The sequence below is a fragment of the Betta splendens genome, chromosome 2 (genome assembly GCF_900634795.4).
Source record: "Betta splendens chromosome 2, fBetSpl5.4, whole genome shotgun sequence".
Lineage (NCBI taxonomy): Eukaryota > Metazoa > Chordata > Actinopteri > Anabantiformes > Osphronemidae > Betta > Betta splendens.
In genome coordinates, this window is record NC_040882.2 from 15,148,320 (window position 1) to 15,170,301 (window position 21,982).

Genomic DNA, 21,982 nt, shown 5'->3' on the forward strand with positions numbered 1-21,982 from the left:
TGTAGGTCTGTGGTAAAAGCTTGGGACGTCAGCATGTTCTGTACTGTAGGTCACACTGTTGCTTGGGCAGTGACCAGTCAGGCTGATTGCAGCTACCAGCAGAGCAGAGCAGCAATAAACCCAACTGCTCAGGTGATAAAATGAGCCTTTATTGTTAAGGAAACAAAGAGCCTGTGATGTAGTTTGCTCCACAGTAAAGCAGTGACCTAAACTAAAACCCCTCACATCACATTCAGATGCGTTTATCAGGACAAGGAGCCGCAATCGTCACTGGTTCACGTACTGTGTGTGTTTGCATGCTGTGCACATTGTTCTGAGAGCTGTAGCAGAGCGGTTGTTACAGAGAATCTAAGTGTGTGTGTGTGTGTGTGTGTGTGTGTTCATGCTAGCCACAGGCGTAACGAGCAGCCTGATAATGAACACATTGATCTGCTTCAGCAGAGAGGAAGAGGACAACCCTCTGTGAATTAGCTGCGTGTCTATCTTCCCTCTGCATTATTACATCTCTCATTCAATCTCTTCCTTCACACTGTTTGTTTATGTTTATAAATTATAGATGAAGACGGCATTAAAACATTCCAAGAGCAGAAAACTTTCAGAACCAAATTCAGAAAGTTTTCATTTTTATCATGTGGTGAATATATTGGATAAGTTTACGTTCCTTTTTGACCCTTGACCCGGTTCTAATGAATCTGACACAGAGGAAATAGGGCTTTAAAAAATGAAATGCATCAAAAAACAGAGACCATCACTTGTTATAGTTGTCTGTCCGTGATGGAGATGGAGATACTGCTCGTAGCGGTTTGGCTACAGCGCGAGCGCTAAAGCGCAGCCTCCTCACGATGAACAAAAAGAGCAAACGCATTAATTAGTTAGAAACTCTCTGCTGCCAATAAAGACGCATTGTTTCCTGTACGGCGCTGGCATCGCGTTAAACCTTTTTCATCTGCATTTATTCAGACTGAACTGGCTTGATTTGCCGCCTGCGTTCGGTCGTCGTCAAGTCAAAGCCTTGATCGCGAGCCAGTTAAATGTAGAGGCTCCACGCGCACGCGAGCCGAGCACCAAAGGTTGCGGCAAGCTGTGAGCTGGGCTATAATTGTGTTGGCAAATACTGTAAACAGGAAGACGAGCTGATGGGAAAGCTGATTTGAGCTGCAGCCGCCAGCGGAAGCTGCCGTTGCGTGTGATCCTCCGCTCGTAGCTCAGGGCCCGACGGCGCGGCTCATCCACTGGCTGCTCCTCTCCCAGATGAGAGAAGTGTCACTTTGTGCGCGCTCCTGGAAATGAAATCCCCTCTCGCTTGCTGGGAAATGCAAATGTCTGGGAAGGCGAACCCCCGCTGCGCCTCCGTTTCCAGATTCCCAGCACTAACGGCGCTTTACACGTGTGTGTTCATGCAGCGTGTTAAATATTCAGCTCTCGCGCGGCGTGTCGGTCTGGCTGCTAACGAGGCCGTATAGCTGTAGCGTGCTGATCAGGCAACTCCCTTGTCTCAATTATGGCATTCCCAAGTGGCTGTGCGGCAGCATTTATTCCCAGTCACTCTTGGTTTGACTGGCAACTACAGCGCTAATGCCCTGCTCTGTCTCTGTACATGCCGGCTTTGAAACGGTTCTACTCCCCTGTTCTTTGTTAATTTATGGAGCTTAATTGTTGTGGTAATACTTATGAAGCAGACGAATAACTACTAAACAGGATTGAAATGTAATCACCTCCAACACACACTCAGTGTGTGCGTGTTTGTGCGCATTGTAGGTGTATGCTGTGCATTGAGCGTTCTCTTCAAAGCAGCTGCAGTCTTTGTTTAATTGATCTTGTAGGAAGTGACTGATGTGTTGACTCTAGTCTCTGTTTTGCTGTTGTTCCACTTTCTCATTAAGTTCACTTTTTCGGTGCGGCGCTTTGCAAAATCACTTTGTGCTAAATGCTTTTTGTTAAAGGTCACAGAGTAAAGACTTCCTGTCCATTTGTTTCGTTCCAGACCAACATTCCGTTCCTCCAGAATGTGTTTTCCAACAACCAGTTCCTCCACTCCACCGTGGACACGCAGTTCATCGACGAGAACCAGGAGCTCTTCAACCTCAAGCCCACTCAGAACCGGGCCCAGAAGCTGCTGCACTACTTGGGTCAGTGTGTCCACGGCGCCTAGCGCGTGTCTGTGCAGGCTGTCACCATACTGTGTTACAAGGTCTGAACCGCGCCGTCTATTTTTATCCTCCCGTGCAGGTCACGTGATGGTGAATGGACCAACGACGCCCATCCCAGTCAAGGCCAAACCCTCATCCACGGACCCCGTTGTTCCTCCTGTCACCATGGGTACGACCGTTCAAAGCGGTTCGGGTCGTGCTATTACACTGAAGCAGCTGCCGGTTGTAACAGCTAGTTTGTTTAGTGGAACTTAAGGAGTGAAATTCATTCAAACTATCCCGTAACAACGCCTCCATCTGTTTATTTGACGGTATAATAACGCAGCACGAATGTGATGAACAATTAGAAAATAGGGTCAAACAGTTGCCGTAGTGTCACTGAGTGCCGTCTTCCCTCCGTTTACATGCAGACTGTAGGAGTCCAGGGTGTTACTGTACATCTCCAGTGGCCAGAACAATAGTACACACTTATGGTTCCATGGGGTCTTTGGGATAAGAGCACCCACTGAATGACAAATGGCCTGTCCGGCAGTCTGGGAGCTGCAGGGAGAGGCTCCGTCCGGGGCTGTGGCTCGCGATGCTCTCTGGGCTGTGAGCGTGCCGTAGCCGAGCGAGGGCGCAGCTCATGGTGTGGGACCGCGGAGGTTCTTCTCCTCTCCAGCTGCTCTGCTACAGCACGGGACGTCTGGAACCCTGCAGGAACAGCCTGCTGCCAGGCAGCAGCGCCTGTTTGTTTCCAGACTAGCTGCGGGTCGGACGCTTTAAAGGTTAAACTGAGGAATGTCGAAATGTTGGAGTCCTCGTTATAATGAACATCAGCTGATTTCCATTATCCCTGGTGTTTCTGTTGACTGCCTTCCTCCGCGGTCATTCTGCACGGCTGCGCATCTAGAGCTCTTTTGGAAGAGCTGCACGCTGGCAAAGCGCTCGGCACATTTTGGAGCTGCCTGCTTTTGACGGGAACAAAATAGCCGGCTGTGTCAGACACGTTTATCAGCTGCCGGTTGTGCTCGAGCACATACGCCAGCGTGCCTGATAAACACGCCTTAGTAACCAAATAATGTGAATAATCTGAATTTTAATGATGCATAACTAATCAAATTTGACATCTCAAATCTGTGCGGCGGCCGTGCAGAGTGATGTGAGTGAGCGAGTGCAGGACTGAGTAGGTGCCTATAGGCACAAACGGCTCCATACAGTACCTACTGGAAGCAGCTGGCGAGGTACTTGAATGTGGCGCAGGCATGCACACAGGCATACCTAAAGCCTAGTAATGAGATTTGTAATGTGCTTATATCCTTTCTTTCATTCAACGCAGGGATTGGGAGAAGAGAGGGATTATGCCTGTATTATCACACTCTGCGGAGGGACGGCTGGAGAGAGGGACAGGAGCGCGGAGCGAGAAGGGGGTTATGAAAGGAGGGCAGAGGGTTTGCACAGTGTTAAATCCCCAAATGGAGGGAGGTGGTCAGCTGGAGGTGGGGAGATAGGGGAAGATGAATGGGCTCCGGCGGCGGCACTATTACCACGTTCCTTTCACAGCAGCGAGAGGAGCGGCCAGATTGACATTGTCATAGCTCCAGATTTAAAGCTACAGTAGAGGATCCATGGAAGGACTGAGTGCAGAAGCAGCAGGTTGTGACGCGTCGCCTTCGTAATGAGGGAGGAGAACTGTTCCTACAGACGGGGGCGAAGGGGACCCGGCGGAACCTGTTGAGCCCTCCTAGGCCATTATTTTCCAATTAGGATTTGTCGCGGGGACCGTTCGCTCTGATGGCTGATTGCGGCTGGTTCATCGATGGTGTGGAAGTACACCTTGTACCAATTATTGTCTGAATTTATTAAATGGAGGACACCTAGAGGTTAATCACCAGATGCCTGCGAGCTCGCGTTGGAGAGAAGGTCTAATAAAAATGACGGACTACCTTCCTCCTCCTCCTCCTCCTCCTCCTCCTCCTCGTCTTGGGTTTCGAGCAGCGTGGCTGGTGGAGCCGTGTGTAACAAAATGACTTTAATGTGCTGAGAGTCCTCGTCTTCTCTCCCTTTGAGGTTTGGAAAGTTCAGCTTTCTGAATCCTCACATATTCAATTTTTTCAGGTGTAAACAGCAAAGTAGTGTCTTTGTTCTCCCTAAAAGCATGTCCGTCATCTGTTGTTTACTCCTGTTTCTTGTTTGCTGTTGAGCATATTAGTACAGTATTAGTTCACACATTGATGAGTTTGTGTGGGTGACTCTCCTGTAGCTGCGCATTCATATAGACTCCCTGCTCCTCGCATGTACGATGGTAATGAATGAGCTGTTCTGACACTCCTGGCGCTATTAAAGCGCTAATTAGCACAAGCATACAGGCATTTCACAGTCTTCACATGGGGCAGATGTCGGCTTATGAGCCCAAAAAGGCAAAACCGCTATTGTTCCTGGAACGGAGGCGCCTCAGAGCCTCACGGTCATATCAGCTGCTGCCATGGAGGTATGGGAGGGGAACCAGGCAGGTGAGGGGTGTGAAGGGAGCACACATGAAATGACACCTGCCTGGGAGGCAGAGCAGCGAGGAGTTTAGTCTGTGCTCTGGGGGGGGGCAAGGTGATGGTAAAGACTAGAAATCCAGCTGCTCAAGAAATGTGACCTGATCTTTGCCAGTCACAAAACGGAACTCCATGTAGCTCAAACAGTGAGAATGAGCAGGGTTGCGGCTACTTTGCACAAATGTGAGACCTGGTGTATTACACGTTTATGTTGTGCCCAGATTCAGAGATGTTCAGAGTGTCTGTATCCTTTTATCTTTAGTGATGTTTTGTGTGTGTGTGTGTGTGTGTGTGTGTGTGTGTGTGTGTGTGTGTGTGTGTGTGTGTGTGTGTGTGTGTGTGTGTGTGTGTGTGTGTGTGTGTGTGTGTGTGTGTGTGTGTGTGTGTGTGGAGTCCTTCTCTTTGCTCGAGACAATTACAGCCGACATCATTTGTTTGCTGGGATGTGGAACAACAATAAAAGGGCGAGCAAATATTCCGCTATGCAGAAGAGGAGGGAGGAAAATGAGGGCGAGAAGAATGAGAGGGGCCGAGTTGGAGGAGGACTAAGGAGGCAGATAGCGCCTCATTAACTAGTCTAATTATACACACTGCAGCGAAAATAGATCCCAATTCTGCTGGCAATATTCTAGTGCCTCTGGTTGTGCGGCTGCTTAATTGCAAGGGAGAGTCGGACGAGTGGGATGGGACGAGGAAACGGCTGCACGGCGTTTGCACCTCCCCCGGGCGACCGTCGGACCGGGCCGGACCAGAACCGCACCGGACCAGAACCGCACCGGACCGGCCACTTGTCCTCCTCACGCCTCCAACGTTCAGCAGGCAGCCGTTAGCGCATCACCCCTGTCTCATTGAGCCGCCGTTCCTTATTTGAGCTTTCAAAGCGCCCGTTCAGCCTCCCGTCTCGCGGGACGGCTGCTGAGCCTCCGGGGTGCGCCTTCGCATGCAGGGGGTCTGTTTTAGCGACCGACTCCGTCCTCCTCAGTAGTGTAATAAATCCGCTCGCCTGCCGCTTGGCGCCGCCGGTTGAGGGGCAGCTGCGTTGCACTTGTAGGGGGATAAATGGAGGGCTGCGTTCCTGCAGCGTCCAATTATTAGAGAGTAAATGATGTAGTTGCAGGTCCACTGTTTGTTCAAGCCTTATTTTGAGTTTTTTCTCTACCTGTGGACTTATTTTTGGTGAAAACACTATACGGCCTTCCCTTTATTACCTGCACAGTGTGCGGCGCGTGGTGGAGCATTTAAAGTGCTCCTGCAGCATCTAGTATTGATTTGAGTTTAACAAACTGCTATATCCCACATAGAAGCACAAACACATTTCCCCTCTGTTACCCCGTTGTTCCATTCTGCGCATTAACTTCCCCCTCATCCTTATTTGTCCCCCCCCCCCTCCTAATAGGCGAGCCTCCTGTAGGCTTCCGTGATGTGTTGCTTCGAGACGGCCCGGAGGGATTCGCCAAGGCCGTGCGTGCACACCAAGGTCTGCTGCTAATGGATACCACGTTCAGGGATGCTCACCAGTCGCTCCTGGCAACCAGGGTTCGGACCCATGACCTGAAGAAGATTTCGCCATTTGTCAGCCACAGCTTCAGCAACCTTTTCAGCCTGGAGAACTGGGGAGGTGAGTGTTAACGTCCGCGGTGTGCTTGGCATTTTTAGCCGCTGGGAACTATTTTCTCGCCTCTCTGCATTTAAGTCCTCATCGGTGCGATTAGAAAGGGACGGCAGCTATGAGGATAAACAGGTTTGTTTCTGCCTTACCTGCCGGACTGCACCACCTTCCCCAGCACTGCAGCAGGGACTGGGCAGGTTGCAGGGTGATTAGAGAGCCTGCTGATTCCACTAGCTCACTTAATGTCTACTCATGGAAGTCCTGACAGTGCAGATTATCACAGTGACAGCTAGGGCTGTACTAACAAAGCCTTCAAACCCCAGCGCCTACATCTAATAAGTCCTTGCTGATAACTAATGTGAGACTTGAGCACGATCGGGACGGACTCGCTTTTCGCCTGACGTGACGCCACCAGTGTTGTTCTGAGCCGGAGTCAGCTTCCACCAGGTTTTTAGGTGGAGCTGCTCCCCTAGTCAGGGAACCTCTCACTGATCTCTTATCAGTGTCTTTGAGGCTTTAGCCGAACATCTGCCAAATTAGCTGTCTCTCACCTGTTGCACTTACAGCTTTTTCCTGCAGTGAAATAAATGAGATACAGTGAGACACAAAATTACCTCCTTCGAGTCGAGTACCTCCGATGGCCCAGGAGGAGTAAATGTACTGTATATTGTACTGCAGCCTTGTACTGGCTGGTGGTCATGGTTGTACGCACAGCGTGTGCCCTTCACTGATGACAGTGATTGGTCTTTGTTGTACCTGTGAGCACTATTGAAAATGTCTCTCTGCTCCATCTCCCTCAAGTCAGACTCGAGTAAGTTTCCTCAATAGACAATGATTGTACCTTTCACCTGACGTTCAATGAATGGAGAAAATAATGTGTTATTGAAACTTCTTGAGGCGTGCGTAGTCCAATAGTTTTCCTGCACAATATGCAATTACAGAAATTGGCCAGCGAACATAAATGCGTCAAATTACCAACATTCGGACTTGATAATATCAAATCAAATCAAAGGAGCTTTATTTATCCCCGAAGGGCAATTGAAGTCAAGGAGGAAGTAAAAAGAATAAATGCATGTCCCCCCCGTGTGAACACTTTGTGAAAGAGACACCAGTGAAACTTTTCAGCCTAAAACCTGGCGTCCTGCTGCTTCGGTTAGATGAGAAGAAGGAACAAAAGACAGGAGCGGTTAACGGGGTTCTGTCTCTGCTCCGTCAGATGGTTGAACGCCGTGAGGAAAAACAAAACGCGCAGCAGAGTCTCCGCTCAAACCTCTTTAGTGCCGTAAACCTTTACTGAGATTAAATTCCTCCCCGTAGCCGATCGCGCGCCGGTTGGGTGGGGGCAGTATATTTCATTACTCTGGGAGAGCACTTAGAGCAGACCTCACATTAAGCAACTGTCTACTCACCTCATGTTTAAACACATAACAAGGTTACAGCAAAAGTAAATCACTGGGGACACGTTTGGTTAAAAATGGCTTAAATGCTGCTTCCGCTCCCCAGAATATCACAATGCTGCTATGACGCCCACTGGAGGAAGCCGATTTGAATTCAACTTAGCGACTGCACTCGCAAGTGCATCTTTTGAAGAGAGGCTGAAACCTCGCGCTGGAGGAAAGTGTAGATGTCAGGCAGAGCGCTTGAAACCCGGAATACGCCTCAAGGACGTTTTAAGATCTGTACAGGAGACGCCCACGCAAACCTTAGCCCCTCGCAGTGTGTCGTCCACAAAACAAACCCCCGAAAACATTTCATGGGAAGAATTAGGAAGAAGCCTCAAAGCGCGACAGAGGAGCCGTTTCCCTTTGTGTGCTGGAGGTCAGCGCATAGAAGGAGCAACAGACGCGTGGACAATCAGAATTATAGATCAGGTCTATGAGAAGAATGTGATCCAGGAGGAGCTGAACTACGTGACCTGCGACGTGGGAAGAGCCCGGACTGCACAGGGAAGGAAATAAACACAGAGGAGAGACACAAGGACGACGCGAAGATGAGAAGGCGAGAGGGACTCCTTGAGGACAAAGACACAGATGTAATATATCTCGATTGAAGTGCAGAGACCACAAGGACAAACAGTCCCAGCTCTGACAGTAAAAGGAGAACACGGGGAGGACGACAGCAGCGTGCCCAGCGTCTCCCTGGGCTTGAAGCCCGTGCAGTGGGGCCGTCACGTAGGCGCCTCTAAAGGCCACTTTTTCTGTTTCCTTACATTAGTTCGTCTCCGCTTGATGCAGGAAACCGCCAATAAAACCTTTTTAGGCCGCTTCACGCTCACGGAGAGCTTCCTGTTTTCTCCCACGGCTTCTCGGCACCTAAACCACTGGCGCATTGATCTGTCAGAACGCCAGAGAGGCAGCGGGAGGAGTGATAGTTTTAATTATTCAACTATTACTCACTGTGTTTAATGCTTCAGCAGATTATATATAGACATTTAGTCAGATCTAAGCAATTAAAGGCAGTTCTTTTTAACTATTTATAGAAGGCTCCTCGGCTCAGCCAGCAATTTGGTAAATGTTTTTAATTTGAACATGATCTACAGTAAAAGCTCGACTGTATCCAGATATAATAAAACTGAGGGAATGGAGAATACGTCTTGCTGTTTTCTGGGTGCTACTGCTCGGATTGCAGTTGAAGATGTGTTTTGTCACTGGAACCGCTGTAAAACAGCCTCCTGATATTATGAGTCTGGTTGGAATCAGTTGGTCTGATTTATTTATTCTGCATTATTGAAATGCAGAATAACTTCAGGGGCGTAACGACCCCTCCGCTGCGTCTGCACGTTCATTCCTTCGTAGTGAAATACAGTATACGGTGCGACTGTTAATATGTGGATGAGGAGGCAGCGCCGGTGACTACTCTGCTGCCAGGCCTTTTTGACAAACCATCATCATCATTTCAACGGATTCATTTCAATTGTAAATTCATGGAAGAATTGTTCATGGATCTGGGGTGTTCCTGTGCTGCTGCTTTGCTTTCCTTCATCCCACTCCTCATTGACTGACCACATCGGGTCCAGGTTCAGTAGGAAGATACTAATTCCCTGTCTTTCCCTCCCCCTCACTCATTTGACACAGTGTACATGCAGCACAACAGCACTCAACGACCTGGCAACCGAGCCCGTCGTCGCTACACTTAGGCCTTTCCTTTTTGGTACAGCATCTGAAATCAATGGCGTTCCTCTGATTTACCAGTCACCGGCCATGTTCTCACCTCTCGCATCGATTTGGGCTGTAAATCAGAAATTAGACCGCCGTGCTGTAAAAGTAGACGGTGCAGCTGTCGCCCACTGTCCCACAGTAACGGCTGACAGTTTTATATGTGACGAATTCCCTGTGAATCCACACATGACCACTGGGCCAGTAAAGGGACTGACTTCATACTCTCTAAATGTTCCGTTATTAGTGTGCAGCATGTTCAGAGACGGAGACTGAAACAGACTTGAATCACCTAAACCCGAAATAAATAACTCCAGTAGAGGAAGACAAACAGGGCTGAAAGCTCCGGTAGCATGACGCTTTGTCCTGATGCGCTACAGTGTGTGTTTTTGTATTTACAGAGGAGTCTTAGATAAGGGATATTGCCTCCACATGTTCCAGCTGCTTAGAGGCAGAATGATTCATTGAGGAGATTAAACCTGTGAAAGCCCTTTGAGGATTAAGTCCCCTCTTGATGTAGCGTTCCTCCCCACACTCGGGAAGATACAGTAATACGAAGTGGGTCAACTAACGTATCAGCCGCGTGCGCTCCTCTGTACGTGGTACAGTTGGCGCTGCTCTCGGATCGTGATCAGCCCGGCGCGTGCGTCCCTGCGTTTCAAACGGCCGATTCCTCACAGGAAGTAAGACGCACGAAGGCCGCAAATCAGCCAGCTGGGCAATAACGTGACCACAGACGGCATAAACATTGATCTGAGGAGGAAACTGGAGGCTGCGTCAGAGCCGTTATTGCAAAGAGGAGCAGAATTGGTGGTAGTGGAGCTGCTGAGGTTTGTTAAAACTAGTACTGTAGCTGTCACAGCGTCGGAGAATTCCCTTCTCGTCTTCAAACACAACCTGGGCCTGTGAATCCATTGTTTGCTACCAGGTCTCCCCATCGTTCTGTCCGTCATCTGTTCATCATGGCAGATTGGAGGCCACTCTGTTTGCGCGGCGCCCCGCGTCCTGCACACGAGACCAGCTGTCGCTCCGCGTTCGCATCAACACGTTCCCGCGGCCCCGGATAAATTCCTCACTCAGCAGCCGACGCCGCGCACGCCGTTGAGCGCGAATGCGTCGAACGGCCGATTGGCATCGTGGCCGCCGGGGACCAGTAGGCTAAAAAGACGCTGACGCAGGCTGCAATCCTCAGCTTTATCATAACTGATGAAGAGCGGGGTTTTTATCCAGGCCATCCGCGCTTTCCCACAGTAAGGAACAAGTAGTTGCCCTCAGTATTCTCCCTGTGTCTAAATGTATGAGTCAGAAAATGAAATTAATGATGACAGTGTTGGATCAGCAGAAAACCACTGGGGGCTTCAATATTTCTGGCTGATATGATAAACGGGTATGAGATCCACTAATCTACTCCCCCAGAAAGGGAAATGAGAGATTGCTATCTCTCTTTTTTCTCCACCTCTTCTACTGAAACATTTCTTGGATTTTAAAGTGACTTTAAAAGGAAATGATGAAAGTGCTGGAATGAACAATGAATGTGCAAGTGTTATTTATTCGAGCGTCCATTAGTGTGTGTTATGTGAGAGCGCACGCTTGCTCGTGGGTGACGCGCCAAGTTGGAAGTATTGGCGTTTGAGTTTGAAATTGAGATCAAAGTGGAGATGACAGATGAGATTTCAGATGACAGCTGCAATAAACTGCAACTTAACGTGTGTGTGTGTGTCTCTCTCTCTCTCTCGCTCTCTCTCTGCAGGCGCGACCTTTGACGTGGCCATGCGCTTCCTGTCAGAATGTCCGTGGAAGAGGCTTCAGGAGCTGCGGGCTTTGATCCCGAACGTCCCTTTCCAGATGCTGCTGAGAGGAGCCAACGCCGTGGGCTACACCAACTACCCCGACAACGCCGTGTTTAAGTGAGCGCCTGAACACACCACCACCGCGGCTCGCTGTAAACATGTGCCCGCGTGCTTTTCATCAGCTCGTGCTCGTTTCCAAATGCATCCACCCGCCTGCGTTTAGGAAATTAACCAGCTGACACATGCAAGGCTGCAAACATGAATGTGTATCTATATTTATATTAAGTACAGTTAATGTAGTGTCCAAAGCTTAAACTCTGGACCCGCATTGACGTATTCAACAGTTCCTCAGGGCTGAAAACATCCGAGTTGTTAGAAAACATTAATTGAATGTTTTCTAGAGAGCAGCTGCTGCTCTTCTTGCTTCATTGTCTGTCACTGTCGTTTTATTCAGAAATGGGTTGTTTCCATGGAGACCACATGGATGACCATCAACCTCATAGATCTTTTTTTTATTTTTGTCAATGTTGCGAGCATAGACATTTTTGCCAGTTAGAAAGTCTTGCGTTGAGTCATCGCACACAATTAGGCGAAGAGACAACAGAGACAATTACTCCAAACAAAATCAGCGGAACGGCAGTTGGATTTTCAACGGGGCGAAGCAGATGCAGGCTGGGAGTCAACCCGCCTGGCATGGGAAGTAATCCAAAACGGTACCGTTCATTATCTGAGCATTAGGACGACGCAGATGCTGTCGTCACCCCAACAAAACAAACGCGCAGGAAGACGCACAACTGAGAAGCTTTGTGTAATTGTTCAAAAGTGTAATTTCCTCTAGTCTTGCGTCGCTATCATCCTGTGATAACGATCTTTAATTTCTCCACTTGTCTAAATTTGGACAACTGTGCCTTTGACTGCACATAACACTGCTCTCAGTGCCGACTGTCATTAACGTCACTCTTCATCTGTGATCTTGACCATAATCGGTTTTAATCAGTTGCACCGAGCTTAGAGCACGGTTTGAAACTGACGGATGGCAGTGTGATCGTGCCCCGCACGCATCTGACACGCGTTCCATCAGGCGACGCGTCCCGCCGCTCGCCGACACGCCTCCGGTGCAGATGTACAACAGCCATGCACCGAGGGCCATCAATTCACACACACACGCATGCACACGCCTCTCCTTCCACGTGGATCAGACACGGTTGCTTCACAAGACTTCACGGTGGCACACGTGCAGTCAGACCCAGTACAAGGACACATGCATGTGATAGGTTAGTAGTGGCTTTGTGACAGATGCAGCTGTCCCCTCCTTCCTGCTCATTGAATCTCACACAGACCACCCCTGTTCTGTGGGCTCCCCTCCCCAGCCCCTCCCCCTTTTACTACAGAGTCATTATTTATCCACACCCGTACAGTACAAGTCCCTTGTTCCACCCCAAGGGTTGCGTCTGCATAACTTCCTAACACTCCCTTCTATCTTATTAGGCCCCGTTCCTTCCTCATCCCCTCTCACTCCGGGTCCCGCGGGGAGGCTGCCATGGAAAATGTGCACGATTGTGATTAATGGCTTTCATCTGTCGTCCCATCACTCTCTCACTCTCTGGCTCATGGTGTTTTCAGTGTGGCAGCTCCCAGCCAAGTGGCCTTAAGCGCCTTCATTATATAAATCAAATCAGAAAGTAATTTCATTTTATTTAATTGATTTAAAGAGCATTTCACAGGGTCATGGTACAGTACGTTCCGCCGCCAGAAGGATGTAGATTTTTAAAAATATCAAACATCACAAGGCTGTTGCTTCATGAAGGAAGTGATTTAAAAAAAATATCTTTCCAGTTGGTCATTTTGATACTTTATGATTATTCTGTGCCAGAGCTACATCTACTAGACGACCTTTGTGTGCTTTGTTGTTAAATGAAAACTGGACACACACTCATGGCACAACATTACTGTAAGTGTCTGTTTATTTGCCCAAACAAAAGCTCCTTGTGTAAATATTGCATTTACGGTAACGCGGCTCCGATGAGCACTCGACCCGGTTATGAAGAACATGATTAAGAGACTAGGGCCACGGCAGTAACAGGAGGGATTCACAGCTAGCAGCTCGGGTAATGAGGTGGGTGTACGTTTTCCTCTAGTTATCCTGGGCTCCTGCGGGCGGTAGAAGCTCACTTTTCATGCAAATAGTGTGAAAATTGTATTCACGCAGGTGCAGCGATGTCTGAGTGGTAGAATGGAGCGGGAGAGAGAGGCAGCGTGTAACAAACCGGGTGCGAGGTATTGGAAAATAAACACCCTGAATGGAGACAAACTCATTACACAGCATCTTCAGAAAATCGCCACATTCCTTTATTCCTTGCACACGTGATGTGAATGTGGTGTCAGGAGGTAATGAAAATGTTATTTTTAATGACACTGGAGCGTTTTCTTTCCCATTTTGCTTGGAAGCTGTGGAATCTGTACTTACAGACCGCACGAATCGCTAATATGTTCATAAATCATGAAGATGTCTTTTAGATGTTTGGAAACAAAGGCTGCATCCTGAACACCTGCCACTAGATGGCGCAACACATTCCACATTTTACAAATAGCAGCTTTAATTACACATGGTTAGAATTGCTGTTTGAATCTGAAGAATCTCCATGTTCCATGATGAAGGTCTGACTGAAGTGCTGCTGGACGTCGTCAACCTCTGGGTCTTATTGGTCCATCAGTCCCAACAGCTGACTGTGGAGTCCAGATGATTTTCATTTCAGAAACCAAAGCTGTAGAATCTGTTTTAGAATCATAACCTGACCTGTGCCTCATTGCTGTTTTATCATATAGGTGCTGTAGTTGACCCTTGACATGGTGAATGATTCAGACTTTAGCCGAGTGCCTTTCTAAACTGTCACAAATGTGACAGATGTGGAAACTGACGCAATTTCCGAACCCATTTCTTTATAATGCGATACTGGATGTACACAGACTGCCTCTCCCGCCTCTGCTTCTCTCTGTGAAAGAATCTGCCTCACCATGCGTTCACGCCCCCCTCGCCCCCCCTCCCCCTCCAGGTTCTGCGAGGTGGCCAAGGAGAACGGCATGGACATCTTCCGCGTGTTCGACTCCTTGAACTACCTGCCCAACATGCTGCTGGGCATGGAGGCGGCCGGGGCGGCGGGCGGCGTGGTGGAGGCCGCCATCTCGTACACGGGCGACGTGTCCGACCCCATGAGGCAGAAGTACTCGCTGGACTACTACGTGCAGCTGGCGGACGAGCTGGTCAAGGCCGGGACTCACATCCTGTGCATCAAGGTGAATTTGGCTGGTTGTTCCTGTTACCGTAGCGATGAACGTGCTCCTGGCATATTACAAGATAAGCGGGAGAAAAGGTTTCAGCGGTGAGGGAGACGCCACACGTGTAAAAGCATTCTAATAAATAGAAGCCAGTCTGAGCACGACTGGAGCCTCTCATTTGCTTCAAATGGAATAAGGTGTATAAACTTGGGCGGCTTATCTAAATGAATAGACCGATAATGCTCACATCAAATTAATTTCCTTATTCAAGCATGACAGAATATTTAAAGACGTCGACTGATAAAGTCCCATTCTGCCGCAGCGTGAGCCGCCGCGCGCCGCTGTGGCAATATCATAAAAGAGGCTGCACAGCTAATGAGGTTAACTTTTACCAGCGAATGAGGCATCAAACTGTTTCCTCAATGATCATCAACAGGAGCTGCACACACAAACATCTGTGCTCCGCGCGGGGGTTTCTCCTAATTCTGTTTACGCGTTTCGGGAAAATCCAAAAGCGCGGCTGCTTTCTGTCCGCGTGGAACCGCTGCGGACGTGGCTCCAGTGTTGACTTGAGTGTCACTACAGGAAGAGCCACGCATTCCCTGCCCGTGTGCCTTTATTAAAGGGGGTGTTTGAATATGCTTTGTGTTGTTACCCATCAGCACTTTGTGCTTTCATTAGCTTTCATTAGCAGCCTGCGTGTTGTGTTCACATGCGCTAACTAATGAAGACAGGTGCTTGAAATGAATCTTGTTTAACTCATTCCAGGATAAAAAGCCACTTAAAAAGAGTCTAGAATTAGCGTCACACCCAGGAGGCCTAGAAAACACGCTCCACTATATTGAAGGCACGCTACGGGCACTTCCTCATAATCATTCACCGCTTGTTCGTCTTCCTCCCAGGACATGGCCGGCCTGCTGAAGCCGGAGGCCAGCAAGCTGCTGGTGGGCGCGCTGAGGGACCGCTTCCCGGACGTCCCCATCCACGTGCACACGCACGACACGGCTGGAGCCGGCGTGGCCGCCATGTTGGCCTGCGCCGAGGCCGGGGCGGACGTGGTCGACGTCGCCGTGAGTACCCGCTCCACGGTCACAGTCGGAGATATTCATCAGAGTCAGACCCTTTCGCCAGCTTCTGTAGCTTTTCAGAGTGAGCAGGAGTCGGAGCCGGGAGCGTCTCCCGCGTTCGCCCTCGCGTGCCGCCTGCATGGGCTCTTTCATTAAAGCAATTGGCTGCTGGTTGCAGTTTTGAGCGGTTGTGCTGTTTAGTTCCTTTCGATGCTGCCACTAATTGTCCAGCACACATCCAACACTGCGCTCCCGTTCTGCTGGGCTGCCTCTCTCTCTCTCCCTCTGCCCAGCCATAAAACATCAATGCACATTAGAAACCAGATGAAGTGTTCTGCAATGGACTCTGCAGGAGAAGACGGAGCGTTTGGATTTACGGCGTAAATTGTGCTGTTTTATGGGAACTTGCTGTTTTTGTCTCCCCATTAATCATTAAATTCCTAACGTGCCGGCGTTTTAGAGGAATATGCTCACGTGTGCACACAGATTTGCAGAGCGCTGCATCGCACCTCTTAGCCCATGTATATAAAATCGATCCGCTAAGGTGTGCACCCACATAACGCAGTTTTACAATGATTAAGGCTTTTAGTCAAACACAATTGACATTGATTGTCTCGCTCCAGGTCGACTCCATGGCCGGCATGACCTCTCAGCCCAGCATGGGCGCTATGGTGGCCTGCACCAAGGGGACCAAGCTCGACACCGGTAGGTCACACGCCAGCTAGCCCCTCGGCGTCAACACGTTTGTAGCCAAAGTAGCTATCATGGAGGGAGAGTCAAAGTAAATAATGAAGCTCTGGATGGGAGGAGGAAGGGAAGGCGTTAACACCTGCAGATATCCACACATCACAGTGGGTGGGTGTTAATGAGACGGAGCACCGCGCAGCACCGGTCGGGCCCTGGGAGCCTTCCTCAAAGTCTGCAGCTTTACGTGAGGAAAAGAATCAATCAGCGACGTGATAACAGGAGCGGGTGCATCGCTAATTATGGCCCTGAGTCAGAGAGACTGACGTATTCAGCTCGGCGATAAAATCCTGAGCCAATTATGAGAGACGAGGGGAAATGCGCTGAAAGAAGAAAGCGTCGAGTGCGATCAGTAACAGCCGATGTTCTGTTAAACAAAACACTCTTGATCTATTAAATGAGCGAAGACTTCAAATATTTATGAGCAGCAAATGAGCGTTAGATTATGGTTGTGTTTAATCAGCTGGTAAATGTACTTAGTGGATGCAGTCATGATGAGGCCGGTCCCGTTTTTAGCCCTCGCTGGACCACACGTTGTCTGTTAGTCACCAGTGATCACGCCACAGTGTGAAGGCCTCTGGAACAGGTCAGCCAGCGATCAGTGGTGGGATAAACTCAGCGCGTGAACGCTGAAGCCCCGCCCCCTCCCACAGCTGACCCCATGCCTGCGAGACGCATTAAAGGACGGCGGCTAATAGAATCAGAGCTGATGGCGTCTGGCGATGTGGAGCGATGCCGCTCGGCGCCGCTAACTACGTCTGACGGCTCCTTTCCATTAGTCAGGAGCACGAACAGCCTGCTCGCTTTTGTTTACGCTCTTCACACTCCGCAGCTCCTTTACTGTTGACTGCTGCGGCGCAGGATCAGTCGGCGGCTCGTTGTCGTTGTAATGTAGGAGTCTGCGCGGGTGATGCAGCAGCTTGCCGGCCTTTGTAAATAAGCCACACGTCAGCGGGTCCCGCGTGCGTACGTTGGTCTACTTTGGCCCGTGGCCGCTTCGCTCCACATCTAATGGGACCCTGAATGCAACAGGTTCCAGACGAGGCGGCGGTCACTCAGCGTCCGGTGAGCGAGCGAACACGCCTCCGCTTGCCTACAGCAGCAAGAAGAGGACAGAGGACAGAAACACAAGGTCATTACTGGAGACGGGGCTTTTTAAGTCTGTCAGTTTGTTCCCGGAATTTCAATTTGCCGCACTTGAGGCTGAGATCAGGATGCAGGATGCCGCTCGCGCGCTGGAACAGGCGCACGTGTGCATACTTATATCTGGATGTGACCCCCTGGTACATGCATTATGCATCCGCATGCATGCAGACTCCTCCTCACTTCTTCCTTTCATACGTTTCACCTTGTGCTCATCCCCCTCTCTCTCTCTCTGTCTCTCTCTCTCTCTCTCTCTCTCTCGTCCCCGTTTCCCTTTCTTGCTACTTTTGCAATCAGGCAGAGCGCTGCGTTGGATACCTCCATATCTTCTTGACCTTAGTCTGTTTACTGCTTTTGCTCACTCCCTCCGCGCTCTCCTCTTGTCTCTGTTACAAAGCAGTAATCAGTGCTGTGCCAGCGCCCCCCCCACTCCCATGCCTCTTCCCATCACCCCCACTTCTTTCGCATTGTCTCTCCTCCTCCCCCTCTCCTCCTCCGCCCTCCCTCACGCTCGGTGACAAAGCAATTAACAGCGCTTTACAAGCTTATTTCGCTCCGTCTGATTTTGTGCGTTTGCTCCCTCAGTATCTCTTGCAGCATCTACGCTCGTCTCCTTCAAGGGAAGACGGGCGCGGGGCTTCACTGGTTAATTTGTTCGCTTTAAGCTGTCAGTTTATTTATTCACGCCGCAGCTGTGTGCGCACACGCCCGTGGATTCTCCAAGTTCTACATATTAAAGCGGTGTCTGTTTATTTGAAATGTTAAAGGCTTCGCTCATATATTGTTCATTAAATTGGTGACAAATTGCCGCGGTGCCGCAACAATGCGGCCAATCAAGATGCAGCAGACGTCAAACACGCAGATTAACCAGCGCGGAGAACAGATACCAGTACGTTTTGCGGCTCGTACAAACACACTCAATCACGGAGGCAGGTAAACAGAAATATTTAGCTTCCTGCTCACCTCCCTCATCCCTCGCTGTCTTCATCTGTCTGAGTTCAATTTTCCCTTTCCCCCCCTTCCCGTCTCATCTGTCTTCATCTAAGCGCCTTGGTTAGTCCTTATCCATGTCATCCACACACTGTGTGGGAGGTGCTGTGGTCTACAGTACCTGCAGCTCTGTGTGTGTCTGTACAAGAAACCTTTCCACCTTTTTAAATGTGTGTGTGGGCGTTGCTGTCTGTCACCTGAGCTCATCAGTGTGTGTGTCTGAGCTCATGACTTGTACATTTGTCAGTCAGGCGTCTGAATGACTGATTGATGGACCTGCACGTGTTTATCTGCCTACACGTCTCTGCACACGTACCCGCTGTTCCACGGCTGTATTGATAGATGATTTTGAGAGCGTGGCCAGGAAAAGTCGGAGCCGCGTTGAGTTCTGGCTCTCTGACTCACCAGGAGCCCGGATCCGCAAGCCGCACTGCACGTTTAAAGAGTGCCGTATAAAAATATAACCTCATTATGGCCAATTTTCTGGTTGGTTGAGATAAATGCTCCCGCTGTCAGCTCTCGCTCATCACTCTCCTGAATATTTGGGTCGGTTCAGCTTTCATCAAGCTTTCCAGCGTGCACAGGTGTGATGTTTGAGTAATTAGACTTCTCCATAGGAAACTATAGGCTTTTTTTTGGTGCTCAGCTGTCGATACAGCTGCTATCCCACTAAAAGTTGTGCAGCTGCTTGATGTTTCATTTTGGTTTATTACAGGAATTAAAAAGGGCATTCAACCTTCCTACAGTTGTAGTATTTGGGTACAAATTGCCATCAGAAACCTGATAACCTGATTTATGAATCAAAAGGACTTCAGTTTTCTTTTATCCTGGAGCATGTCACACATTTAAAACTAACCTCACCCTCAGCTTTGCAGTGACAAAGCAGCATCATAAACCAAGATCTTAAACTTAAACTGTTCCATGTCATAAATGGCAAAGGAACACTCTAGGAACGCTAAGAAGCTTTTCCTGCATTTTACCTGGTGCTTTTTAACTTGTTTTAACTTGATTTTTCATCGTGGTCTCTCTCCATGTATCTTCACTACAACTAGTGATGAATCTCCTTCTTTACGTAATGAAACAATAATATCAGTCTCATAAGTATGATTCATGACTATGGAGACAAACCTCAGTGCAAATAAATAGCCCGCGCATAAATCTCACATCTCGCGTCATAATTTTAGACCGCGGTTCAGTAAATGATGCCTTAATCTCATCTTAAGGAGAGCTCCGCTGTCTGTGGCTCCCTCATACAGTAGCTCACACTGCGCCACTAACCGGAGCTCAAGATCACACGAGGTGGAAGTGCTCAGCAGGAGGCGGGTGAAAATCGACCTGAGCCTGACACTTGAATCCACACAGCCTGCCGTCACAATGAGCGCGCTGTCATTCCCCCTCTGTAGATGAAGGCTGTAATTTCACAATGCTGGCTCCAATGAAAGCTGCTAAGACGCTTTTCTTAAGCGCAGAAGGAAATGGACCTAATTACTAACCGGCTTGGCAGGCGGCGAGACCATGCGCGTTAATTTCACATCCATTTTCCGAGATCGCAGTGGAAACGGCAATTTGGATTTGGAGTCTGTTTCTCTCTTTGAATTCCAAATATTGGAGCTTGTCACTCAGCCGTAGTAAACGTTTAACCCGTTGACGCGCTTGGGTTTTGTCGTAGAGCTGATGTTTCCCTTCTCTGGACCGTGATCGGCTGTGGCTGCAGCTGAATGCCGTGAAGACGAGCACCAGTGAAGTTTGACTGGTTCTGAACAGTGGGAATGCTGCTGACTTCCTACTGAGCGGCTAACGTACTCCACCGCGCGCTGTCCTACATATCTAATGGGCTGGACGCTGTACAAATCGCTGTATGCAACTTTCACATCATGTTTATATTTTCATACATCATCGGCGGCAGCATAAGCCAAAAGCTGTCATAATTTGTTGGCTGGCACCAATTTTCACATGACTAATTCAGACAAATGGCAGGTTGCCACAAAAGCAGTTCTACTATATTTATAGCAAATTTCACTCCCATTCCTCTTTGAGGAGAAGGGGTGGAATAATTGGAAAGCTGCAGGTTTTGGCTTTTGGGCCGCTCTACACACATCAAGCTCACAGGTCCCACATATAGTACAGTGGTGAGAAGATTAAAATATAAAAATATATATATTTTTGACATTAATTTTTAGAAATCCACTACTGTTTTAACCCCATGTTCATGGCGCTCCTCCACAGGCATCGCTCTGGACAAGGTGTTTGACTACAGCGAGTACTGGGAGGTGGCCAGAGGCCTGTACGCCCCATTCGACTGCACCGCCACCATGAAATCAGGCAACGCCGATGTCTATGAAAACGAAATACCTGGAGGACAGTACACCAACCTCCACTTCCAGGTACAGTCAGCTATTGTGGCCACGCGTTTGTCACTGATTGATTTTGCGGATAAACGAGTTAAACTGCATTTTCACAAAGCTCTTTGCCACACGTACATTTTTAGCCGCTTGGAAGGTTGATGATGCATCAGAGCGGGTGAAAAACACGAGATTACCTCAGCGCGGTCCTATTTGTGTTTGCACGCTCCGAGCTGCTCGATGCATCTGCAGCAGGAAATATTTTCCTGTATCCAACAGCTTTGTACTGTTACAAATGCGCAGTACATCTGATCTGGTCTGTCCGGCCTTTGCTAAATAATAACTCATCATGCATTTCCAAAGCTGTGGCTGACATAACTGTTCAACATGCCTTGACTTTTTTTTTTTCTGAGGACAGAAAAGGTTATTTTGAATCTCGTTATTCACTCTGCTGCTTGCTCGACTCTGGTTCATTGCAGGCTCACAGTATGGGACTGGGTAACAAGTTCAAGGAGGTGAAGAAGGCCTACACCGAAGCCAACAAACTACTCGGAGACCTCATTAAAGTGAGACACAGACACACACATCGCTGTTTATTTCCGCGAGTGCAGCTGTGCAGCTTTTGCGCGTCTTTGTTCAATCAGCGTCACACGCTGCACAAGCGAGTTTTTGATGAGGCGCTTTGACTCCTCATCACCATTTTGGCAGTAGCTGATGCCAGGGAAGCCTAATTTAGCCTGGCATACGACTATATCCAGATCACTTTGATTTAAGGGCGGCAGCTAAAACAGTGCACGGCATTATCCTATAACTCAGAGGAGGTTGAAGGGGGAGTAGCAGCGTTGCATGTGCTAAGCCATTACATGCATAAACACCAGCGCGGCGACGTGAGGGTGCGTCACTTCGCTAACTTCCATAATACATTATGACAAATTAAGACTTGATGTTGAGCAGAAAATCCGACTTCACGCCTGGCACTGGCTGGGCTGCGCTGGCTGCTGGTGCCAGGACGCCCCTCGCCTCCGCTTGGCAGACGCTTTCAGGTTGATGTTCCTGCACTAGTTCCAGTGATGTGGGTTGCTTGGCCTACTAAAGTACTAGTAGGTGCAGATTTAACCTGGCGCAGGATTCGTCCGCACGTCTTAGTTGTATTTACGGTTAAAGTCGGTTTGCCTCCTCCGTGTTAATTTG

The 21,982-nt window shown here is 49.1% G+C and overlaps 1 protein-coding gene across 3 annotated transcripts in view; it reads left to right on the top strand.

Moving 5' to 3' along the window:
• The window catches only part of LOC114842774 (pyruvate carboxylase, mitochondrial-like), a 189,206-nt gene that overhangs the window by 147,393 nt on the left and 19,831 nt on the right, over nucleotides 1-21,982 (top strand). For all 3 annotated transcript variants that reach the window (XM_029128632.3, XM_029128641.2, XM_029128650.3), the window contains exons 13-21: nucleotides 1,985-2,129; nucleotides 2,230-2,319; nucleotides 6,072-6,293; nucleotides 11,190-11,346; nucleotides 14,283-14,523; nucleotides 15,408-15,575; nucleotides 16,196-16,277; nucleotides 20,676-20,833; nucleotides 21,271-21,357. In XM_029128632.3, coding sequence (XP_028984465.1) covers nucleotides 1,985-2,129; nucleotides 2,230-2,319; nucleotides 6,072-6,293; nucleotides 11,190-11,346; nucleotides 14,283-14,523; nucleotides 15,408-15,575; nucleotides 16,196-16,277; nucleotides 20,676-20,833; nucleotides 21,271-21,357 — 1,350 coding nt within the window. The remainder of the gene's footprint in view (nucleotides 1-1,984; nucleotides 2,130-2,229; nucleotides 2,320-6,071; nucleotides 6,294-11,189; nucleotides 11,347-14,282; nucleotides 14,524-15,407; nucleotides 15,576-16,195; nucleotides 16,278-20,675; nucleotides 20,834-21,270; nucleotides 21,358-21,982) is intronic.